At 42.8% G+C, this 20,396-nt stretch overlaps 9 protein-coding genes across 9 annotated transcripts; 5 read left to right on the top strand and 4 right to left on the bottom strand.

Moving 5' to 3' along the window:
• Nucleotides 1–982: 982 nt before the first annotated feature.
• O0I10_012503 (uncharacterized protein) lies at nt 983–2,673 on the bottom strand (the record flags this gene model as incomplete). Its single annotated transcript, XM_058492403.1, has 7 exons — nt 983–1,097; nt 1,307–1,450; nt 1,525–1,575; nt 1,639–1,722; nt 1,776–1,826; nt 1,901–1,960; nt 2,090–2,673. 7 exons carry the CDS (start codon nt 2,671–2,673, stop codon nt 983–985), a joined length of 1,089 nt encoding a protein of 362 aa, XP_058336812.1.
• Nucleotides 2,674–4,310: 1,637 nt separating this feature from the next.
• On the top strand, nt 4,311–6,144 carry O0I10_012505 (uncharacterized protein; the record flags this gene model as incomplete). The annotated part of the gene is made up of 7 exons (XM_058492404.1): nt 4,311–4,385; nt 4,448–4,685; nt 4,739–5,105; nt 5,159–5,275; nt 5,352–5,827; nt 5,886–6,010; nt 6,070–6,144. The coding sequence occupies 7 exons, from the start codon at nt 4,311–4,313 to the stop codon at nt 6,142–6,144; spliced, it is 1,473 nt and encodes a 490-aa protein (XP_058336813.1).
• A 411-nt stretch (nt 6,145–6,555) lies between these two features.
• On the top strand, nt 6,556–8,468 carry O0I10_012506 (uncharacterized protein; the record flags this gene model as incomplete). Its single annotated transcript, XM_058492405.1, has 6 exons — nt 6,556–6,647; nt 6,712–6,751; nt 7,615–7,824; nt 7,896–8,039; nt 8,105–8,323; nt 8,385–8,468. 6 exons carry the CDS (start codon nt 6,556–6,558, stop codon nt 8,466–8,468), a joined length of 789 nt encoding a protein of 262 aa, XP_058336814.1.
• A 112-nt stretch (nt 8,469–8,580) lies between these two features.
• O0I10_012507 (uncharacterized protein) lies at nt 8,581–9,515 on the top strand (the record flags this gene model as incomplete). The annotated part of the gene is made up of 3 exons (XM_058492406.1): nt 8,581–8,959; nt 9,026–9,112; nt 9,172–9,515. 3 exons carry the CDS (start codon nt 8,581–8,583, stop codon nt 9,513–9,515), a joined length of 810 nt encoding a protein of 269 aa, XP_058336815.1.
• A 71-nt stretch (nt 9,516–9,586) lies between these two features.
• O0I10_012508 (uncharacterized protein) lies at nt 9,587–10,593 on the bottom strand (the record flags this gene model as incomplete). Its single annotated transcript, XM_058492407.1, has 2 exons — nt 9,587–10,373; nt 10,577–10,593. The coding sequence occupies 2 exons, from the start codon at nt 10,591–10,593 to the stop codon at nt 9,587–9,589; spliced, it is 804 nt and encodes a 267-aa protein (XP_058336816.1).
• A 626-nt stretch (nt 10,594–11,219) lies between these two features.
• Nucleotides 11,220–12,245, bottom strand: O0I10_012509 (uncharacterized protein; the record flags this gene model as incomplete). Its single annotated transcript, XM_058492408.1, has 1 exon — nt 11,220–12,245. One exon carries the CDS (start codon nt 12,243–12,245, stop codon nt 11,220–11,222), a length of 1,026 nt encoding a protein of 341 aa, XP_058336817.1.
• Nucleotides 12,246–12,984: 739 nt separating this feature from the next.
• On the bottom strand, nt 12,985–14,212 carry O0I10_012510 (uncharacterized protein; the record flags this gene model as incomplete). The annotated part of the gene is made up of 4 exons (XM_058492409.1): nt 12,985–13,133; nt 13,191–13,442; nt 13,506–13,853; nt 13,915–14,212. 4 exons carry the CDS (start codon nt 14,210–14,212, stop codon nt 12,985–12,987), a joined length of 1,047 nt encoding a protein of 348 aa, XP_058336818.1.
• A 1,306-nt stretch (nt 14,213–15,518) lies between these two features.
• On the top strand, nt 15,519–16,290 carry O0I10_012511 (uncharacterized protein; the record flags this gene model as incomplete). Its single annotated transcript, XM_058492410.1, has 3 exons — nt 15,519–15,530; nt 15,684–15,725; nt 15,784–16,290. The coding sequence occupies 3 exons, from the start codon at nt 15,519–15,521 to the stop codon at nt 16,288–16,290; spliced, it is 561 nt and encodes a 186-aa protein (XP_058336819.1).
• Nucleotides 16,291–19,480: 3,190 nt separating this feature from the next.
• Nucleotides 19,481–20,245, top strand: O0I10_012514 (uncharacterized protein; the record flags this gene model as incomplete). The annotated part of the gene is made up of 1 exon (XM_058492411.1): nt 19,481–20,245. The coding sequence occupies one exon, from the start codon at nt 19,481–19,483 to the stop codon at nt 20,243–20,245; it is 765 nt and encodes a 254-aa protein (XP_058336820.1).
• Nucleotides 20,246–20,396: the final 151 nt, after the last annotated feature.

The following is a 20,396-nucleotide window of genomic DNA, read 5'->3' on the forward strand; positions in this document are numbered from 1 at the left end:
TTATATCATTGGCCACTGATCTAATCAGCCATACGATAACGACAAAAGTGTTTTGTCGGGTTTTCTTGTGACTTTCAAGGTTGTCGTGTAGAGGGACGTAGCTATACAAAGCACTAAAGCAATAGCACGTACCTGAATACTTTTGGAAAGACTTGTATTCTTTATTGTTTTGGGTATTGCATGTATATATATAAGATGATAGAGTTGGAGTACAAAAGGTATTGGGTACGACCCATATTGCTACACAGATGTTGAGTATCACTTTCATACGACAACGTGGAAAAGGTTTTTTAGGTGGCTGAGGAGAAAAAGTTTTTTTCTCTCTTTCTCTCACCCAAGGAAATGCAAAGAGTGAACACCCTATTAAAGGCCATGAATAATCGTGAAAGTAGAGTGGTGAAATGTTTGTCAAAACCGAAGGTTAAAAGATTTTCACTGATCACCGGTTTTAATGATAAATCAAGTCTTTTTACGTGACATCCAAGTCTTTCCACGTAGTATTCAAGGAAATGCACATCATTATTATTAGTAGATTCACGTAGTAGTCAAGCAAATTCACGTAGCAATCAAGCAAACTCACATCATTATTACTGGTAGATTCACGTCGTAGTCAAGGAAAGCCACGTAGCAGTCAAAGAAATTCACGTAGTAGTCAAGGAAACTCACACACTTACTGCTAGTAGATTCACGTGGTAGTCAAGGAAATCCACGTGGTAGTCAAGAAATTCACAAGATAGTCACATCATTATTACCTTTGTATTCAAGGAAATTCACGTAGTAGTCAAGGAAACTCACATCATTCTTGCTAGTAGATTCACATAGATTCACGTAGTAGCCAAGGAAATTCACGCAGTAGTCAAGGAAATTCACAAGATATTGACATCATCATTACTGGTACATTCACGTTGTATTCAAGGAAGTTCACGTAGTAGTCAAGTATATTAACAGGGTACCCACATCAATTTTATTAGCTGATTCACAATCACATAGGTATTCTTTTCACTGGTAGTCGTGTGCTGCGCCGCGTAGATGTTGGGTTTTCAGCGTTTGAACGTCGCTTTCGTCCTTGGCTTTGCTGTGGTACTTGGCTTTGTTGACTAGCAGAATCATATGGAAGTTACCATATGCATACAATTACCAAACAATGACTTGCCTTTCTACCGTATCTGTTGAGCTGCTGCTCGTTTGTTGATTATGATCTAGCAATGATCCACCAGCCGTGGGTTCGCCAACATGAATGGGATCGTTGTTACTGTGGGCAGTTAATCATCTCACTGATCCAATGTGATACTAGCTGTTCACGTACAAGACAATGGCATCGCTCTCAAGTGTTGTTGCCCCGATTGCAGCGTTGTTCAAAATTTCCAGTAGCGTCGGTGATGATGAAAATAAGCGTCGAATGTTAATGGCATCCAATCCGTGTGGGGCGGGTGCATTGTTTTGGCTTGTACTAAAAGCAAAAATTGGTATGCTTACATTTCGGCAATGCATTAAGAGTATAGAGATAGCCGAAATAAAACCAACCTCGTATTCGCTTGCTCTTGGTTTTGGTACGTCGAATGCGCCACATGATTGCTAGCAATATTCAGCAAAGTGAGCGACAACATTAGCAGAAGATATCCATAACATGAAGCTTACCTGGATGTTTGCAGGCTGCTCTCGATCATATTGGCTCCACGGTTATCTGACAGTACCCCACCATGTTGTTGATTATTGTTTCCCCTAACATGTGAAGCTTGATCAATGTATTGAGCTCCCTTTATCCAAGCGTTTACCTTGCTGGTGTGTTGGGTACCTCTTCTCCAGACTCATTTCTCACTGAATATCTACATAATAAAAACGCATAATTGTCGTTAAATCGAGGTATGCCAGTTTCATTAATAAATGTGTGTTACCTTACCTTGAAGAACTTGCCGAGTCCACAGGCTCTGTTTCATGCCGCCTCGTCTGATTTCTCCGCCTATGCGACCTGATGTTAAAATGCTGATAACAGCGCGCTAGTTGCATGATCCACTTAACTCTTTTCGATTTCGATATTGATACGCGTTATTCCATTTCTCAGTCAGTATGTGTACAGCTGGCCAATGACTTTTCTGCACAAGTCATATCAATGTTCAATTTTTCAAGTACTGTTTGCTGAAAATACTCGATGGTAGTGTTGCGATGTTGTCGAGGAGTGCGCGCCCATGTGGCAGCAGGAATATCATGTCCATGGCAACGCCGCGCGTGATCACTGATAGCATCATCGGCGAATGATGATATCGTACGTACAAGACCTTCCACCACTTCTTCATCCTTGTCATTGTTAGGATTGACAATCTTGGTAATAATATCACCTTTCGTAGTCCTGGGAAGGGTCCTTTTTGTTCTTCCAGGCTTTTGCTCCGTTGGGCGCGCGACTAGAGTTGTGCGGCGTGTAGCTGTTGTTAACGATCTCATGGAGGCTGAGGACTGATAAGATCTTGAAGACTGCAAGGAAATTCTACTATCGGTGGACATGGTCTCGTGGGCATCAAGCCTGTGCAAGATTGACCTTTGGGTGTCTGCTATCTGCTGCAATGCCGTTGCGATTTGTTGGAGTACGTCTTCATTAATCCTTTGGAGAGACTGGTTAGCGGTTGTGGCTTCTTGCTGTGATTGACACTCTTGGGGTGGATCTGTGTTGTGTGTCATGGCGGTGGGAAAGCAGTAAGGAGGATCAAACGCGACTTTGAAAATAAATTTCCCCCCTCCCTCTTTTCCACCTTCCCCTCCAGCCAAAACGCGTTGACCAACATGGGGAAATGCCCGCACTGCAACCTTGTATACACGATCAAAGCACTGGGAAAGCATAGGAGGAAATGCTACAGTGCCAATCGTGAGAAGTATGCAAATGACAAGTTCCTTCGAAGCAAAAGGCTGTGTCAAGAGCACCACCACCAACAAGCGGCCAATAATCATGATGATATCGAAGGTACATCGATTGGTCTCGCTTCGCCAACAGTGAGCAATCAAGGTAACATCAAACGGCTTCGTTCAAAGGCTATGGATGATCTGATGCAGAAAACAGGAGCTAGCATGGGAGATGATCAAACAAGCAGTATGCATACCCAAGATGATAGTGCCATGGACGGCTTTTCTGGCGGCGATAATATGATGGATTGTAATGCAGATGAGATGGATCACGATCCCCCACAAGTTGAAGAGGGTATGATGCCAAACGACAGGGATGGTGAACATTGGAGTTCCAGAGGTAATGGTGGACATGAAGTACAAGCAACGGCGCCCAAGTTGTCATATGCAGTTGCACCAATCCAGCTCCTTACCCCAAGTGAGAAGATCAGCGTGGAGTTCTTCAAGGTAGCCCAACAGCACAACCCATCACGTAGTGCACAAGAAGCATCCATTAATTTCTTCAACGAGTGCATCAATAGCAATCAACGTAAGTACATATCTTCAAAGCCAATGAACGTGACACACAATACTTACAACAATGTCCTTCAGCATGCGCCCCATTGCTATCTGTCTATAAGACTAAGGAGCTGGTGAAACGGGGATTTTCTGGAAAGGTGAAACAATTCGACATGTGCAAGAACAAGTGTGGCGTATATATCAATGATGAGGATTCGCAGTGCCAGACATGCATGGCACCACGCTATGATGCTGGCGGCAAGCCTTTCGCTACAATGCAGTATTTACCGCTTGCAAGTCAGCTTGCAACCATGATTGGAAGAGTTTCGACAAGAGAAAAACTTGAGTATCGATTACAACACGAGACGCCTGCTGATGGTGCGATGATGGACTATTTTGACGCCGAGATATGGCGTACAAAGCAACAGCAGCTCTTTAACAATGATTACGACATTGCCTTGCTTTTATTCGTCGATGGGTTCAAGGTCTTCTCGATGTCCAATATTAGCTTGACAATGGTCCATGCGGTGGTTCTAAACATGTCACCAAGTGAAAGGTATGAGGCATGAAAAAGTTTCAGGATATCGTTCTCAAATCGCTCCACAGATACCAGGACAAAAACATGATCCCTATCACCATTTTGCCTGTTAGCATCAGGAAACTCAATGCGGACAATTTCCTTGCCCCATTATATGAAGAATTGCGTCAATTGGAATCTGAAGGGCTAAGAGTTACTTGCGAAGACGGCCTTATAGTATAAGCACGTGCGCATGTTGTGATGGCATCCGGCGACATTCCAGGAGCCGCTCTGCTTTGTCAACATGTTGGACATAACTCGAATTGTGGTTGCCGTATGTGCTTGATGAAAAGCATACCTATCAAAGCACCAGGACCTGGTTCCGGGAAAGGAAGATATTATCATGGTGATCAGAGCAAAAGCATCGAAAGTGAAATGCAAGAAAGATCAGTTTGAATCATTTCAACTTGGAGATAAGGTAAGTTTATTTTGGATGACATAAGGTAACATCGAGATTAAATTGTATTATTTCTTAAACAGGAGCACAATTTGAGAAGTCCCAGTTTCTTTGCATCTTTGCAAGCATTCTCTGGAGCATACTACTTTGGGCTCGATGAAATGCACTTGTTTGGGTCGAACATTGCGAAGCAGATGTGGAAAATGGTATCAGGAGACAAGGAGGATACACCGCTGACTGTTCCAAAACATGCACAAGAAGCTATTGGCCATGCTGCAGCCAGTGCAAATCTTCCTCCATGCTTTGAAGGCTCGATGCCAGGTAGATACTTGGACAACAACAGGCTGACATGATATTGAGATTATGGCCTCTAGATATTTTTCGACACCCTAACAATGCACGTGCAATTGATTGGCTTGATGTACTTCTTTTTCTTTCGGTGACAGCCATATATGAGCAATTACAAGTAGTCGAGGATGCCAGCATTGTCAACGATGAAGACCACGTCAATGCCTTGCAACATACACATGAGGATGATACAGGAGACACGCATTCTACCAGCGACAGCTATGACAACGATCACAATAATCATCCCCCAGAAGAGATGCGAGGTTCAGATAATATCAATAGCAGCAATTCATTTGGTGTTACACCTATAAGAGCTCTCATTTGTTTGGTGACAGTTGTCGCCTTAGCATTGCAGCAGTGTATTGACAAAGACGATATTGGAAAGATAAAAAGGTATGCAACGTGAAAAGGAAACGTATAGTCGTTTCGTTAATTTGTCACTGCAGCTGCGCCAAAGTATGGCATGAATTTGCATCCAATGCCATCAAGAATCGCTATACGCCGGTTTTCCACTACTTGCAGCATGTAGCTCGCGCGATCGAACTATTGGGACCAATGCGAAGGTACAGCATACGACCTCTCGAGCGTACAATTCGGGCTTTCAAGAAAAGAATCAAATCAAAAGTTGCCACTGCTGAGAATGCAGCAAATCAGCTTTTTTTTCGCTGCCGCATACAAGGATTATGATAGGCAACCTAAACAGGATGAACCAGCAGATGCCGACGAGAACAATACAATGCAAGATGGCGACCAAGGATTGGATCAGAAGTCTCCTACGTTATGGCGAGTTGTGGAAGGGGAGTTGACTGTCAGCGATTTCGATGGACAAATCCTACACTATTTTCTTCAAAAATATTGGAGACAATATCTTGGATGCAACACGTCATCGTTACGAGGATCAACCATCAAAGTCGGTAAGGAGTTATTTGATTCCTCTACTGGGACATTCTACGGATCACAGTTATTCCCAAGAAAGGCACAAAAGAAACCTACAGCATTCGTGAAGATCAGCTTACCTGTAGATGGAAATTACCATGATGTTACCGCTGAAACCGATCGTGTGTGGCGAACTTACTCTGGAGAATGTTTACTCTTTTTCACGCATTCATATCAAGGTGATGTCCTGAGAACACATTGTGATGTTACTAATGATTCCTTCGCATCTCTTTTCAGGTCACGAGAAAACGCTGGTCCTTTTGAACCTTTACAATGAGTTGAAGCTCAATGGTGCAGGAGTGCCATATGGATTACAAGGCTATAACTACTCGGGCACGCTGTGTAAGAGATATGTTGCTGACGTAGGATCCATTGACTGCCAAGCTGGCTATATCCCATCCACGATACCCAGCCATCACAGGAACCCCGTTTCTATTACGTTTACCCTGGTATGGTTCCCAACGACATTGTATTAGGCCATTTAAGTCAATTGTAATAAAACAGAAGTCATGTAAAGATTATCCATGGATATTATTGAATGCTTAGACTTTTCATCCAATTCTATCTTATTACATTATATGTAATCATGTCTTTTCACTGATTTTCACGTTCGGAGCACGCTTGCTCAAGAGTATCCACAATAATTCACGACTATCCACGGCCATGCATCTTTGAGTTCCGACGCTCACAGTGTTTTCAAGGTAATTCACTGCTACTCATGGTAAGGAGTATTTGAACCCCCGGTACTTACAGCACTTTCAAGATAATTCATGACTATTCACCCGCATTCAAGTGTTTTCAAGGTAGTTCACGGCTGCCCATGACTATTCATCGCCATGTACGTGCATAGAACGGATTTCCACGCAGGGATTTACCACGGTGTCTTACTTTCATCACTTTTATCGCAATGACTGTTGTTAAGGATCATTCAACCGAAAAACGTCGTCAATCGCAATGGGATTTCACTAAGCAATTCCCTGACAGTATTACTGTTGAGAGGTATGTTCTGTTGTAGGACATTTCGGGACCCGGACATATCGCGATATGCCCTAGGACATTTCAGGACTCCAAAACGTCCTAGGACCTTTCAGTCGTCGGTGCAGGTACCGAAACATCCTAGGACATCATAGCATACATACGCTAACTATTTTCTCATGCATGTTACGCATCACGTGGATGAATAAAGGAGTTGTAATAACGCATACCACGTGAATAAGTCCATGAAACCTCGATATCGTCATACCATACCATATGATGAAAACAAGCTTACATAATAAAATCTTCGTCATGCTATCTCCATTACCAGTAAAAGTAGTTTCATATGATGAGAACAACGTATCATGCTGAAATCGTAGTCATCATGCCAGTAAAAGTAGTATCATGTGATGTGAACAACCTTACATAATAAAATCTTCGTCATGCTATCTCCATTACCAGTAAAAGTAATAGCATGTGATGAGAACAGCCTTACATGATGAAATCTTCGTCATCGTACCAGTAAAAGTAGTATCATATGATGAGAACAACCTTACATAATAAAATCTTTGTCATCGTATCCCGAATAGGATAATTCATGTTAAGTTAGGCTAGTAATAGTAGTCATCATACGATTATCGTGATGCGTAAGCATGTAAACCATGCAAGTGGTATATTATACTTTACATAATACGATTTCGGCGTTTAGCTATAAATACCGGCTGATGGCATAAGCGATTGCAACATCGTATTCAAGCTTTCTTTCTTTGCCATATTCAAAATGAACAGTGATACTCTGAGTGCTCGTGGCTGTCAAGAAACAAGTTTCAAGAGCTCCTTGAGCACTACCGGTCATTGTCATCACCTACACGACGTTCCAAGGTCTTTATTAATCAGGAGATGTATAATGACATCAAAGGTGTATTGGAGGTATGGTTACCCTTAATAAGCGGCTATCCAATTGTGCTAACCAATACTGACCGTGGTTAAGAATTCAAGCTACTCTCATCAGCGTGGGAAACGATTTGGACCCTGGGTGCGAGAACGTTTCAAGCTAACCGTTTTTGCGGATGGTGTTGCTATCGTTACTCTTCTTCGTGACGAAACAAAGACGATTGCAGTTGAGGAGCAATTGTACAACACAATCACTCGTGCACATGAAGATTGCAGTCATGGTGGTAGGGATGCCACTTGGCACAACGCATGACGTTGAGGACCTATTTCTCGCTATCATTAATTATGCCTACAAATGTATCTAACATGCCAATGTAGCTTAAGAACTACCTTTATTGCCCCGAGAAATTTGTTCGACTTGTCGTTAAGCATTGCAACATTTGTGCAAGGTCCAATACTCCGAACGTTACCCAGAGGGCTGCACAAGCGATTCATGCGTCGTCATTTTTGGGAATTGTTCAGGTATGATCGAGTTGTTGAAGTAACAGAGTATCGAATGCTTATCATTCATGTTAATTGCATTATAGATGGATTTGATTGACTATGGTGGAAATGAGACTCCCGATGGCCTACCACGCTATATCCTCCATATCAAGGACCATCGGTCGAAATTCTCTTGGGCGTATTCTCTTTTGCGAAAGGATTCAAGCGTTGTTGGCAAGAAATTACATGACCTTTTTTGTCTTGTTGGCCCTCCAATCTTTTTGCAAAGCGACAACGGTGGCGAGTTTACAGCACAAGCCATGGTAACAATGACAATGGATGATGTATAATTAATGAGTCCCTAACAACATGCATTTTTTTTAGAAAGACGAATTGCAATCCAACTGGCCTACCCTTTCGCTTTATCAATGGTCGACCACGCCACCCTCAATCGCAAGGCCTTATTGAACGTGGCAATAGAACGCTGGTGCATAAACTCAACGCCTGGGTTACCAATCAAAACGCTACCGAGGAAGACCCCAAGCATTAGTCTGAAGGCCTAGGGATGGGGGTGTATGCTATGAACACTTCAAGAACTAGAGTTCTTCGTGATACCGCGTATCGCTACTTGTATGGCCACGATCCCCATCCCGATGATGCTGTTAACCAAGAATACATTGACCGGTCCTTAAATGGGCAACATGTGGTGGATGGCGAAGCTGTTGATGCCATTCCTGAAATGGTTGAAGTCTACCAAAGCGGAGAAGGTGATGACGAAAGTCGTTCTCAAGACGTTGAAAATACAAGGCTTTCTTCACAAGGAGAGGATAAAGAGCCGGAGGATGACGATTATGGTGATGATGGCAACCTTGACTTTGGAGATAATGGTGGCAGCATTGGATTTGGAGACGATGAAGGTGGATCTCACGCATCAAAAGGTGGATCTCACGCATCAAATGGTAAGCGTTTAAGTTGCATATGCTACACTAAAGTTCGTCTTTAATTGAGACAATCAATTAAACAAGATACCTATTCAAATGCCATTGATGCGAATACTGTTACAGAAGGTCTGCAAGAGGAGGAAGGTGAGGGTGTTATTGATGAGACTGTAAGTCGGTATTATTGTTATGTATACATGCCAAGTGACTTACTAGTAACGACATCAAAACAGCGAAAAGTGAATCTGGTGACAACACAACAGCCCCATTTCTTGAATTGCGTGCTCCTGGCGGCCGTGGATTGATGACCGTACCTTTTGAGGATGCCGACGGCTTTCGTGACCTCTATGACACAAGCTTTAGATCCAACGTTCGTCTTGCCTACCGAATTGGCGACAATGGTGAACGTGTACCAGTGGAGTTGGATGACATTTTGAATAGTGACGATGATCATGGCATTGCACCTCCTTCACCTTTATCATTCTCAAGCACTGAACCATTGGCCCGAAATGAAGAGTTTGAGGGTCATGCAAATTCGGACCACTATACGAGCAATGATGATCATCAAGATGGGTAAGGTTTTATGAAGAACAAGCGACATTCACAACTTTTTGCAGTGCGTAGAAATGTGGTCCCCTATCTTTTCATTCAACCCTTAACACGTTCGGTAACATCATCGATGGTGTCAAGTGAAATCTTTGATTCAGGTACGGTGCAAAAGGCGTTCTTAGGAATTTGCTGATTAGCCTCAATGAGCGGTTTCAAGGTGCGTTCAAGAAGAGCACGCTCTAAGCTGTTACTAGCAGGTGAGTCATTGGGTACGTCAATGTAGCCAATCTCTTCCTCGATATCGGAGTCATTGTTCTCATCAAAAGAATATGGTAGTCCTCCAATGTAAATGCCAAGTTTGCTATACAAGTCACTGCCAACAAGCATCGGCTCTTCAGTATCAACAACAGCGAAGGTATGCCTGATGGTATGTTTGTTACAGCGGATGACAAGGGGTTCAGTTTCACCTTGTACGTTAACATAATTATTCTTCCCAACAGCCTTTACATGAACAGACGGCAAATTTACTGAACAACCAATTTTATTGCAAACAAGTGCGGAAAGCGTACTAATAGTTGCGCCTATATCAAGGATACCACTAATCTTGTGATCATTCTGCAAGAGGATTGGTAAGTAAATTGTATTGGGATCATCATGTTGTGTATGAATTAGCTGCTTACCTTGAGCCTTCTGGTCGATGTCCATGTCATCGTCAGAGCCACCCGATTCGGATGCGGCAGGAGCAGGTTTGCTATCCTTACTCTTTGAAGCAGGACCCAATGCACGAACCACACGCTCACCAGTTGCCTTGCCCTTGCCCTTAGAGGCCTTGCAAACAGCCAAGTGACCATAGTCAAAAGGTTCGCCAAAATGCCAGCAAGGTGTGCTTGAAGGTTGCCGGGATGAGGAAGGTGCGTGTTTTGAAGCAAGCAAAGAGGCAGAAGGTCAACCCCGTTATATCGCCCCGATTTTCAACTTTGAAAATTGTCCGCCTTTTCAGTCTCCAGCTTATTTTCTCTTCTCCATTCCTCTTTTCAACGTGCCCATCTCGACCGTGTTCTGCCAATCGACAACCTCCGTGCAATTCACCTACTTCTTGCCATCATGTCAAGCCCACAATTAAGTTGATCCGGTACGTTTTGGCTCCATGGCAATGTAATGGGGTGCCAACTGCTTGTTCACTCTATTACAGCACACGCTTACTTGATACCACACACACCCTGTTATTCACACAATACACCCACTCGCTCTTTTTCACCACCTTCAGTCGTCTCAATGCCAATCGTGAACGCTTCCATTAGCTTCTCCATCGCCGTGTCGTCATGAATCTCCTTGTTTATTATACCAAGCTTGCCCTGAAGGTTTATTGTATCCACGCAACAGCACATTGTATATACTAGCACCTTTGTTGTCATACAAAGACTTTGGTAAATAAAAAGATTCGTGTGCACTAGGTATATCATAGTCAAAGGATAATATGGAAAGCGATACTGGGTATATTACAGTGACCCACAAAATTGTTCAAATGTTTTGTACTTTTGCATAAATCGTTTCCTGGCGCATTGCGATGCATTTAGAACATAGTGATGTTATACATCATTCGATAGCGTATCTAATTGGGCACACAATGCAATTCACGTGATGTGTGCAACATTGAAATTCATGCAGCTAGCGGGGAATCAATAGAGTCGATACACTTGAACAATTTTGAGGGGAACTAGAACATGTTTTATTAATACTTAGTATAGCCTCCTCTTGCTTTATAACAGGCTTCTATACGTCGTGGCATGCTTTCTATGAGTCTCTCACAGTATCCCTTCGTCATACACTTGTTCCAGGTATAGGAAACCCTTTCCCAGAACTCGGTCATGGACTTAGCAGGCTCATCATAGAGAAGCAACTTGCGTTTGAGCTCTGCCCACATATGTTCGATAGGATTGAGGTCTGGAGAGTACGATGGCCATGGTAGGACCTCAACACCATTATCCTGGAACCATTGGGTGGCTTTCCGGGACTTGTGCTTAGGATCATTATCTTGCTGAAAGATGATGTCATTCACTTCAAGGCCGTAATATTCCAATGATTGCTTGAATTCATCATCCAAAATGCTGCAATAGAGGTCGGCATTCATGGTTCCTTGAATTTTGGTGATAAACCCGGGCCCTGACCAACAAAAACAGCCCCAGATCATGATGCTTCCGCCACCATGCTTATATGTATGGATAACATTGCGTTCACGTAATTTGCCATCAGGATCAATCAAAGTCCAATGAAGGCCATCACTTCCCAAACGGTTCACTTTTGTCTCGTCGCTGAAAACAACACGTTTCCAGTCCTCTACAGTCCAAGAACGATATGCTTGCGCGAACCGGAATCGTGCATTGCGACGCGATCGGGTCAATGGCAACACATTGGGCTTCTTAATTGCGGTGTAATTGAGACGCTTCATTTCACGACGAATCGTTTCAGCACTTGGGGTCACCTTGTTGGGGTAGGTAGCTCGGAGCTGACGGCTTGCGTAATCAACACTCTTGTATTCGCCAGTTACGAGTTTCCGAATGACAACACGAATGTCATTGCTTGACATTATGCGCTTTCGACCAGCTCCATTAGGTTCAATGTCGACATTCAGGTCCTTTCGAATAGCTCGAATAGCTCCAAGGGAGACACCAGTGAGTGTAGAGATTTCGCGGTATGGTGTACCTTGTTGTAGAAGATGTTTCACATCCTCTTTCTTCTGGTTACTGATTGGACGCATAATAAAAGTTACTTATAAGTGAAGTCGAAGGGAAAAGGGCCTAGGCCATGCTCAAGGCAGTAAAAACTTTTATTAGTGGCTTATCAATAACATTATAAAGAATAAAGGCTCCACATGTTGTAGATGTTCATTTATGTAATATTGGTGAAGTACCCTCAAAATTGTTCAAGTGTATCGACGCTATTGATTCCCCGCTAGCTGCATGAATTTCAATGTTCCACACATCACGTGAATTGCATTATGTGCCCAATTAGATACGCTATCGAATGATGTATAATATCACTATGTTCTATATGCATGGCAATGCGCCAGGAAACGATTTATGCAAAAGTACAAAATATTTGAACAATTTTGTGGGTCACTGTATTTACACTCAAGTCTGCACTTTCAATCGCGATTTGCTGCTGATTTTACTATGTGACTTGCCATTTCCATACTAAGCCTTTCTATGCTCATTTGTCGCGTACTATCACGTGCAATAATTACCAGCCACATTTTTGTGGATGAATATTTACCCGGATCCTTAGAGCTAGTTATGCTACTTACTTATCTACTTACTGGTCCAGTCAAAAGACTTACTAGACCTGAACATAGTTTGACTAGAATTTAATAACAGGCCTATATTAGGACCATAACTAAATTAAGTGGAGTACATTATTCATTGTATAATATCACACATTCAGTAGCAGTAGAGGTGAAGGAAACTAGTAGTAATCTTTCAAACCAATAAAGCCTATATTTATGCACTTTCACTATAATCACTATCATCACTATCATCAGATGGAACTTCTGAGCTACTGGTAGAATCTTCATCCTCACTAAACTCGATATCATCTTCATTAAGGGAAGGCGACCTTGGCCTACGTTGAGGAATGGTCGAAGAGTCTGCTATGACGATATAGTGATCAGAAAATTAATCCTATCCTCCTTTTCCATTAAACTTACCATCTTGAAAGTAGCTGAAATCAGTAAATCGTGGCATTGGCATTCTAATCTGATCACGTCCATGGGATAGTTCGCCTTCCTCACGACCATCATCAATGGTTTCAAATGCAACATCACGTAGGGAACTCAATAATCCACCCCACCAATCCTCACTATGTTTGCGACGCCAAATAAATTCAATAAGCTTCCATGGGGTCATTTGTTTTGTCCGCTGGCGCTCCGTGATACCACGCTTAATTCCAGCCCAAGTGCCTATATATGACTCATGATTAGCATACGCCAATTGCTGCCATGAAGATCAATAGTATATGGTACCTTCAATATTGTTTGTGTGCACACCTTCTTCTGTCACAAACTCGATACGATGGTTTACTGCTTGGTGTACCCAATACATCCCTTCTGTATCCCGAAGGCCAGAGTAAGCACTCCAACCATCGGAATGGATTAAACTACCCGGCTTGATGAAATGACAGATGACTTGTGTTAACGTTTCAGCATCACGGCGTGGAACAACAGCAAGGAATATCTTTCTTTGTGGTGTCAATTCTACACCACCTAGCACCCAAACACCTTCGACTGGATGCCCACGGTTATCCTTTCGCTTTCCAAACTTGCTCTCATCGATTTGGACAATGATGCGCTCTCCTGTTTCAGTATATCCTCCTATGAACATGCTTAGCCACTTATATAATGAAACGCATGCAACAATGATCCTGAAACTTACCAACATGCATGTCCTCACGAGTAAGGTCGGCCTCTAGAAGCAAATGGTAATCCCTTGCAAGTCGACGAACTGTAATGCGACTAGTGCGGAGCATGGATGTAATGGTTTGTTGCGACATTCCATGCAATAACCCCCAGAGACCTTGAAGTGCCAAATGAACACCCAGATTGCGATTCGAAAAAAAAGATCCCGATTTCAAAGCACGTCTCTCCCGGGAGCCTTTGCCAGGGCGACAACCACAAGCTGCTGATGGGCATTGCCACATAAGGCCATCGCGAGTAAAATTGTTCAAAGTCATAGTCGTGCCATGCACACATGACATGGTCTCATAGAAAAAACCATGTTCCTTCAAGTAACTAACCAAGTATACTATTAGAAGATGCTCTTCTAATAGGGTAATGCAACTACAGATATACCTAATAGTAACTTGAACGTTCGGTGTAAGTGCAGCAAGCTCAAGCAAGGAAGGCAAGGTACTGTGGGCAGACATAGTATGTATTTGGTAACGTAAGATGAAGGTAATACTCCAGAAGAATGGACGATGAGATGGGGAATTGAGGTAGACACACCATATATATATGCTTTTTCAATATTGATGATCTCATCTACTGCATCGATTGCGCGATTTCTCTGGACGCTGATTGGTGCTCTTTGGGTACAGGAATCCCGAGTGAGGTTCCCGAGTCAACTTTAATTTTTAAAGTTACATGTTCCATAAATACTGTGTCAACTACTTATATTATACTGGGTTTATCATTCTTAGCTCATCTAATGGCACCACAATGATACCACTGACCACGTGCATGATGCTCTTTGTACTGTTACACAACGTTTCTAATGTTTTTAAGCATACTCATCAATTTGCTTCAGCAATAAGGCTTCGCTACTATATAAAATCTATGCATTAGTATGACTTGTCACAGTAAAAATGGCTGTTTGTCCTAGTAAATCGCATGTGTGGCTTGTTCTACTGTACTACAATATTCGTGTGCTTCATACAAAACTATGAGTAAAATTTACCAAATCTTAATTAATGGACATAATGCAAACCAGCACTATAATGTTTTTTGCCTATGTTTTGTCATTTTCAGAAGAAAAATTTATGAAAAATTTTAAACACCGATTTTTATGCCATATTCGGATTCTCCACACCACATCATGCAAAAAAGTGTATGGGAGCGCATGATAGTCACATAAAAAACAATGTCAGAATCTGGGCTCAAAGTTAACTTTGACAATGTACCATGTCTGAAGTTGCCTACTTTAACGGCTTGTAACACACGCCATATTGCACGTGACGTTTTCAGATTTTGCAATCCAATAGGGGCGATCCCACAGATTATGGCCGCTGGGTAGATAGCAATTGGATGGGTCACGTGCAGGATACACAAGCTGTTAAAGTTGAAGATTATTTTTCACTAAAATCAACTAACTTTCATGCTAATTTATTTCCCAGAAAAGCACGCATGTGTAACCTTAATATTTGCACGTCACTTGCAGACATCTCAACGTCCTCCATGTTTGGTTTGATCTTTCTAACTTTGCTATGGCATGATCTATCAGCGTCGGAAGGTTGAGTGTAAATAGTTACAGAGCTCCGACGAATGTATATATGGGTAAGGTTTTATGAAGAACAAGCGACATTCACAACTTTTTGCAGTGCGTAGAAATGTGGTCCCCTATCTTTTCATTCAACCGACCGTATCAGATTGCCATCTCGCTGGCAATATCTCTCGAAGAAGGTATCTAAGTTTGTTGCTTGTTATCAGGATGCCGTATGCCAGAGTGGTGACAAAGATGATGCTTTGAGGGTAAGTGCTTTAAAACATACATGGCGAATACTTTACTCAATGCACTGTGTATTTCCAGATTAAAGCCGCTGAACAAGCCTTCAGAGCTGAGCAAGGTCATAAGTTCATTTATCATCATTGTTGGGTTATCCTACGCGATCTGCCCAAGTGGGCTGAGCACATGGAGAAGGAGAAGGAAAAGGAGCAGAAGAAAAAGAACAAGAGGTCCAGACGTGTAAGCGACCACGATGAAGATGAGGTTGAGGAAGAGGAAGAACGTCCAATTGGTCGTAAGAGGGCCAAGCAACAGCGTCGCGAACAAAGAGCAGCCAACGCCTATCAAGAAGAGGCTATTGAGCTCGAGAGAAAGGCTCTTGCTTTGGACGAAGAGTGTACTGAATCTCTCAAGAACATCGCAAAGACTCGTGCGCTGTCGCTTGAGCATGACATGAAGGTCAGAGAGGACGAAGAGAGAGCGAGGGATATGAAGATCATGTCGATGGATCTCTCTACTATGGACGAGGGTCAACGTAAGTATTTCCAGCATTTGAAGCAAGAAGTTTTGCGTAAAATGGGTATCGAATAAACGAGCAAGATGTTTTATTCATTGTCGCCATGTTGAGACCATGTTTGTTCTATGAGATCGTGCTGTAATTGAAAATGACCCTCTCTGTTTCTTAAGTTGTATCGACGCTGAAGGAACGCCTTCAAAGAGTCGATGGATTGATGCGATACACTAGTGTCTGGTTCACGGACTTCAACATACTCATATTCAGTAGTTGGCTGCGATATATGATCACCACGATCCACAAAATCATCCTCCGGTACTCTTTCATCTTCAATGATCATATTGTGCATGATGATACATGCCTTCATGATTGCATTAAGGTCTTTGCGTTTCCACAGCTTTGCTTCGAGTCGTATAGTGGCAAAACGTGCTTGAAGTACACCAAATGCACGCTCAACATCCTTTCGCACGGCTTCTTGTTTCTTTGCAAATAGCTAAGTATTATTGAAGGTTATTAAGACTTTGTCAAGTGGATTTGGTTACCATGATCTACCTTTTTTTTCGGCCCAACGGGGTCTTTGATTGATTTAACAAAAGATGCCCATGCTGGATATATACCATCAGTGAGATAGTATCCCATGTGGTATTCATGTCCATTAACCGTGAAATTCACAGGTGGAGTTTGCCCTTTTAGATATCCATGAAACAGTGGAGAACGCTCAAGAACATTGATGTCATTGAGGGTACCAGGTAAGCCAAAGATAGCATGCCAAATCCACAAGTCTTACGAAGCAACAGCTTCTAGAATGACTGTTGGGACACCGTCCTTTCCCTTGAATTGGCCATGCATTGCCGCAGGGCAGTTCTTCCACGTCCAATGCATACAGTCAAGAGAACCTAACATGCCTGGAAACCCTCTTCTTTCATTCACTGCTGTTATCCTACGGATATCTTCTTCATTGGGTGTCCGCAAATACTCTTCGCCAAATACATCGATGATGGCAATACAGAAATTTTTGAGGCAGTCAATTGAGGTGCTTTCTCCAATGCGAAGATACTCGTCAACCATATCGGCAGGCATTCCATACGCTAGCTGACGCATTGCACTGGTCATCTTCTGATATGGCGATAGACCGGGAATACGAGCAGCATTATACTTCTGCTTGAAATAATCGTCATGGGCTAAAACGCCGTCGTGGATGCGATCAAACAAACGCCGACTCATACGAAAACGTCTTCTGAAGATCCCTTCATCGAAGACGGGATTCGGTGCGAAATAATCATTGAATAGCTGGATAGCCCCACTGATACGACCACGCTCAATAACCTTTCTTCGTTTCACCGAACTAGCGATGCTCAAAGTACAGATAGGGTCGGATTAGCCATGTATCCGCAACCGATCCGATTTTAGTCGGGTAAGTATTTTTCAATCGGGACCTGGCAGATCGGATCGGGTCACTTGCAGCTTCGGTTCGGGGCCGGATTGCAACCGTATCACGGGTCGTGGCCCTTCATGTGTAACATAGGCTGTGTGCGAGCACACAAACTACAACTGCTGGTATGCACTCTCGTGTCCTAGTCGTATATTCTCGTGTTCTAGTCGTATATTCTCATGTCCTAGTCGTATATTCTCGTGTTGTAATCGTATACACTCGTGTCCTAATCATACACATCACCATAATATTACATCTACGTTGCTATATGGCATGCACATACTATGATCTAAAAGCATCTAGATTGCATACAAAAGATAAAACTGAACGAGTTCAACTTCCGATATGTTACAAAGGCAATGATGTGTATTAAAGATGGATGATTGTGCTACAACAAGCATGCTGAACTGTTGAGCCATTATGTATTATTTAGATGCTTAAAAGTATGAATCGAGCAAGATGGACATGGAAAGATTCTTGTCGTTAAGGCAATTGCGACTAGGCGGTATATAATACTTTGCTCTTGAAAAACACCTCTCTGGTGGTGTGCTTCTAGCAGGGATGGACAAATAACATATCAATAAATAGGTTTCCTCTTATCTCATGTTGTTTATTCATCTATTCAGGTACTATTTATCATGTCCGCATAGGAAGCTATCGGATACCGGATATCCGCGGATTGGGCCCAAACCCGGTCGTATATCAAAATGGCAAATCCACAACCGAAATTCTGGATCGGATTCGGATCAGGTTTACCGTATCCGGATCGGATGAGCAACACTACACCGAACCACCTTTGCGACGAGGCTCTTCTTCTTGTGCATCTTGTAATAAAGCTCTTAAGCGTTTGAACCGTCCGGCGCGAGCTCGCGACTCTTGTGCTATCACAATGAGCAACATGTCAAGTTCATCATCACTGCTATAGGTCATCTTGCTTGGAGTAAATGGCATTCCACAAGCGGGTAGGAGTTTTTTATTATACATGTGCTATGTACGACATCTTCTCTAGTTTAACAGTACTGCTGGGAAAACAGGTCCTCTGGAGCACTCTGCTAAATTTGGCGGCTAGTCAATTTAACAAAGTGCTAGCAGGACTGCTGGGAATGCTCTCATAAGGTAAAAAGAAAGCTATTGGAAAAAGTACTGATGCCTTCACACACTTCGCTGCTGGCCAACATTACGTATGCCTTGCTGATTGATGTATGCTGTCTCATAGCATTGCTGAGAAAAGGTTCGCGATGACAGTGCTGGGTTGAACAAAGTAGCTGAAAGAATTGCTTCTTGCTGCTGTCGCCTTTTCTTTGTGCAAATGGCTCTCCGCTTCGTTGTCGATTCGTATGCATTGATAGAGTCTTTTCTCCCCTAGCCGTACAGTAACTCGTTCCAAATAAAATACTCACTTGCATATGCATACATGTTGCGTACCCATGCAGCTCACTTTATGTTAACCATGTTGGCCACCAACATTATCATTTCAGCGCCGACATTATTCGTCTCCGCGACCATGATTATCCGCTCCAGCGCCAACTTTTCTCAGCTCCCCTACCAAATTTACCATCCCACATGCCAACTTAAAATGCTCAAGCACCAACATTAATCACCTTCAATGCCAACATTAATCGTTCTCATCGCCAACTTTCATCATCTTGTAAACCAACTTTTTTAATCTTCAACACCAACTTTCATCAACTTCAACGCCAAAATAAAACTTTTCAGTTCAGCTTTGACTGAGAAGACCTGTATTGGCGCCTTATATTGGTTTATTCGTGTACGTCTTTATTGCCGACATCATTATCTTTTCAAGGAGCTATGAGGCACATTTGGAGCACTTGGAGATGGTTTTTGCAACTTGTCGATCGGCCAATCTACGCCTGAAGCATAAGAAGTGCAAGTTTGCTCGTCGTTCGGTGGAATACCTAGGTCATGTGGTATCGGATCAACGTTTATTGCCATCACCCCACAACACCAAGAAGCTAGAAGACATGGCTATCCCTACCAACATTGAAGGCGTTCGATCATTTTTGGGCATGGCCAATTATTACAAGCGTTTCGTTCCCGAATTTGCAGAGACGGCTGCACCCATTATTCGCTTATTACGCAAGGACAATCCTTTTGAATGGAATCAAGAACAGGATGCTGCTTTCTATGCTATCAAGATCGCTCTTACCTCTCCTCCACTTTTGGCCTTTCCGGATCAACAACAAGTCCAAATATTGACCACGGATGCATCTGGAATTGCCTTAGGAGCGGTTCTTTCGCAATCACCTCAAGGTACATCGGATAAGGAGACCGTCATTGCCTATGAGAGTCGCATCCTTCGAGGTCCAGAGCTTCGGTACTCAGCTGTTCATCAAGAAGCACTTGCTGTGGTGTGGGCTGTACATAAGTTTCGGCATTATTTGGCGGGTCGACATTTCATTTTGCGAACAGACAATGCTGCATTGACTTATGTATTCTCGAATCTCAATCGCCCATCACCAAAGTTACAATGTTGGTCAGCTGCATTGATGGAGTACGACTTTGAAGTTGAACATCACCCTGGTCGTCTTAACCCTGCTGATGCGTTATCGAGATTAGTTCACCCTCCTGATTTCCCATAACATCACCCATCTGATTCTCACCTTGTATTACATCTGATATCTCCATTCCTTTTTTTTTATCTGATCCCATCTCGAGCCTAACACGTGTATCAATATCTGATTTATGACATCTATATAAGAACAGTAGTATGAGTACAATAAACATTATCCA

Source organism: Lichtheimia ornata, assembly GCF_029851405.1.
Source record: "Lichtheimia ornata isolate CBS 291.66 chromosome Unknown scaffold00132, whole genome shotgun sequence".
Classification (NCBI taxonomy): domain Eukaryota; kingdom Fungi; phylum Mucoromycota; class Mucoromycetes; order Mucorales; family Lichtheimiaceae; genus Lichtheimia; species Lichtheimia ornata.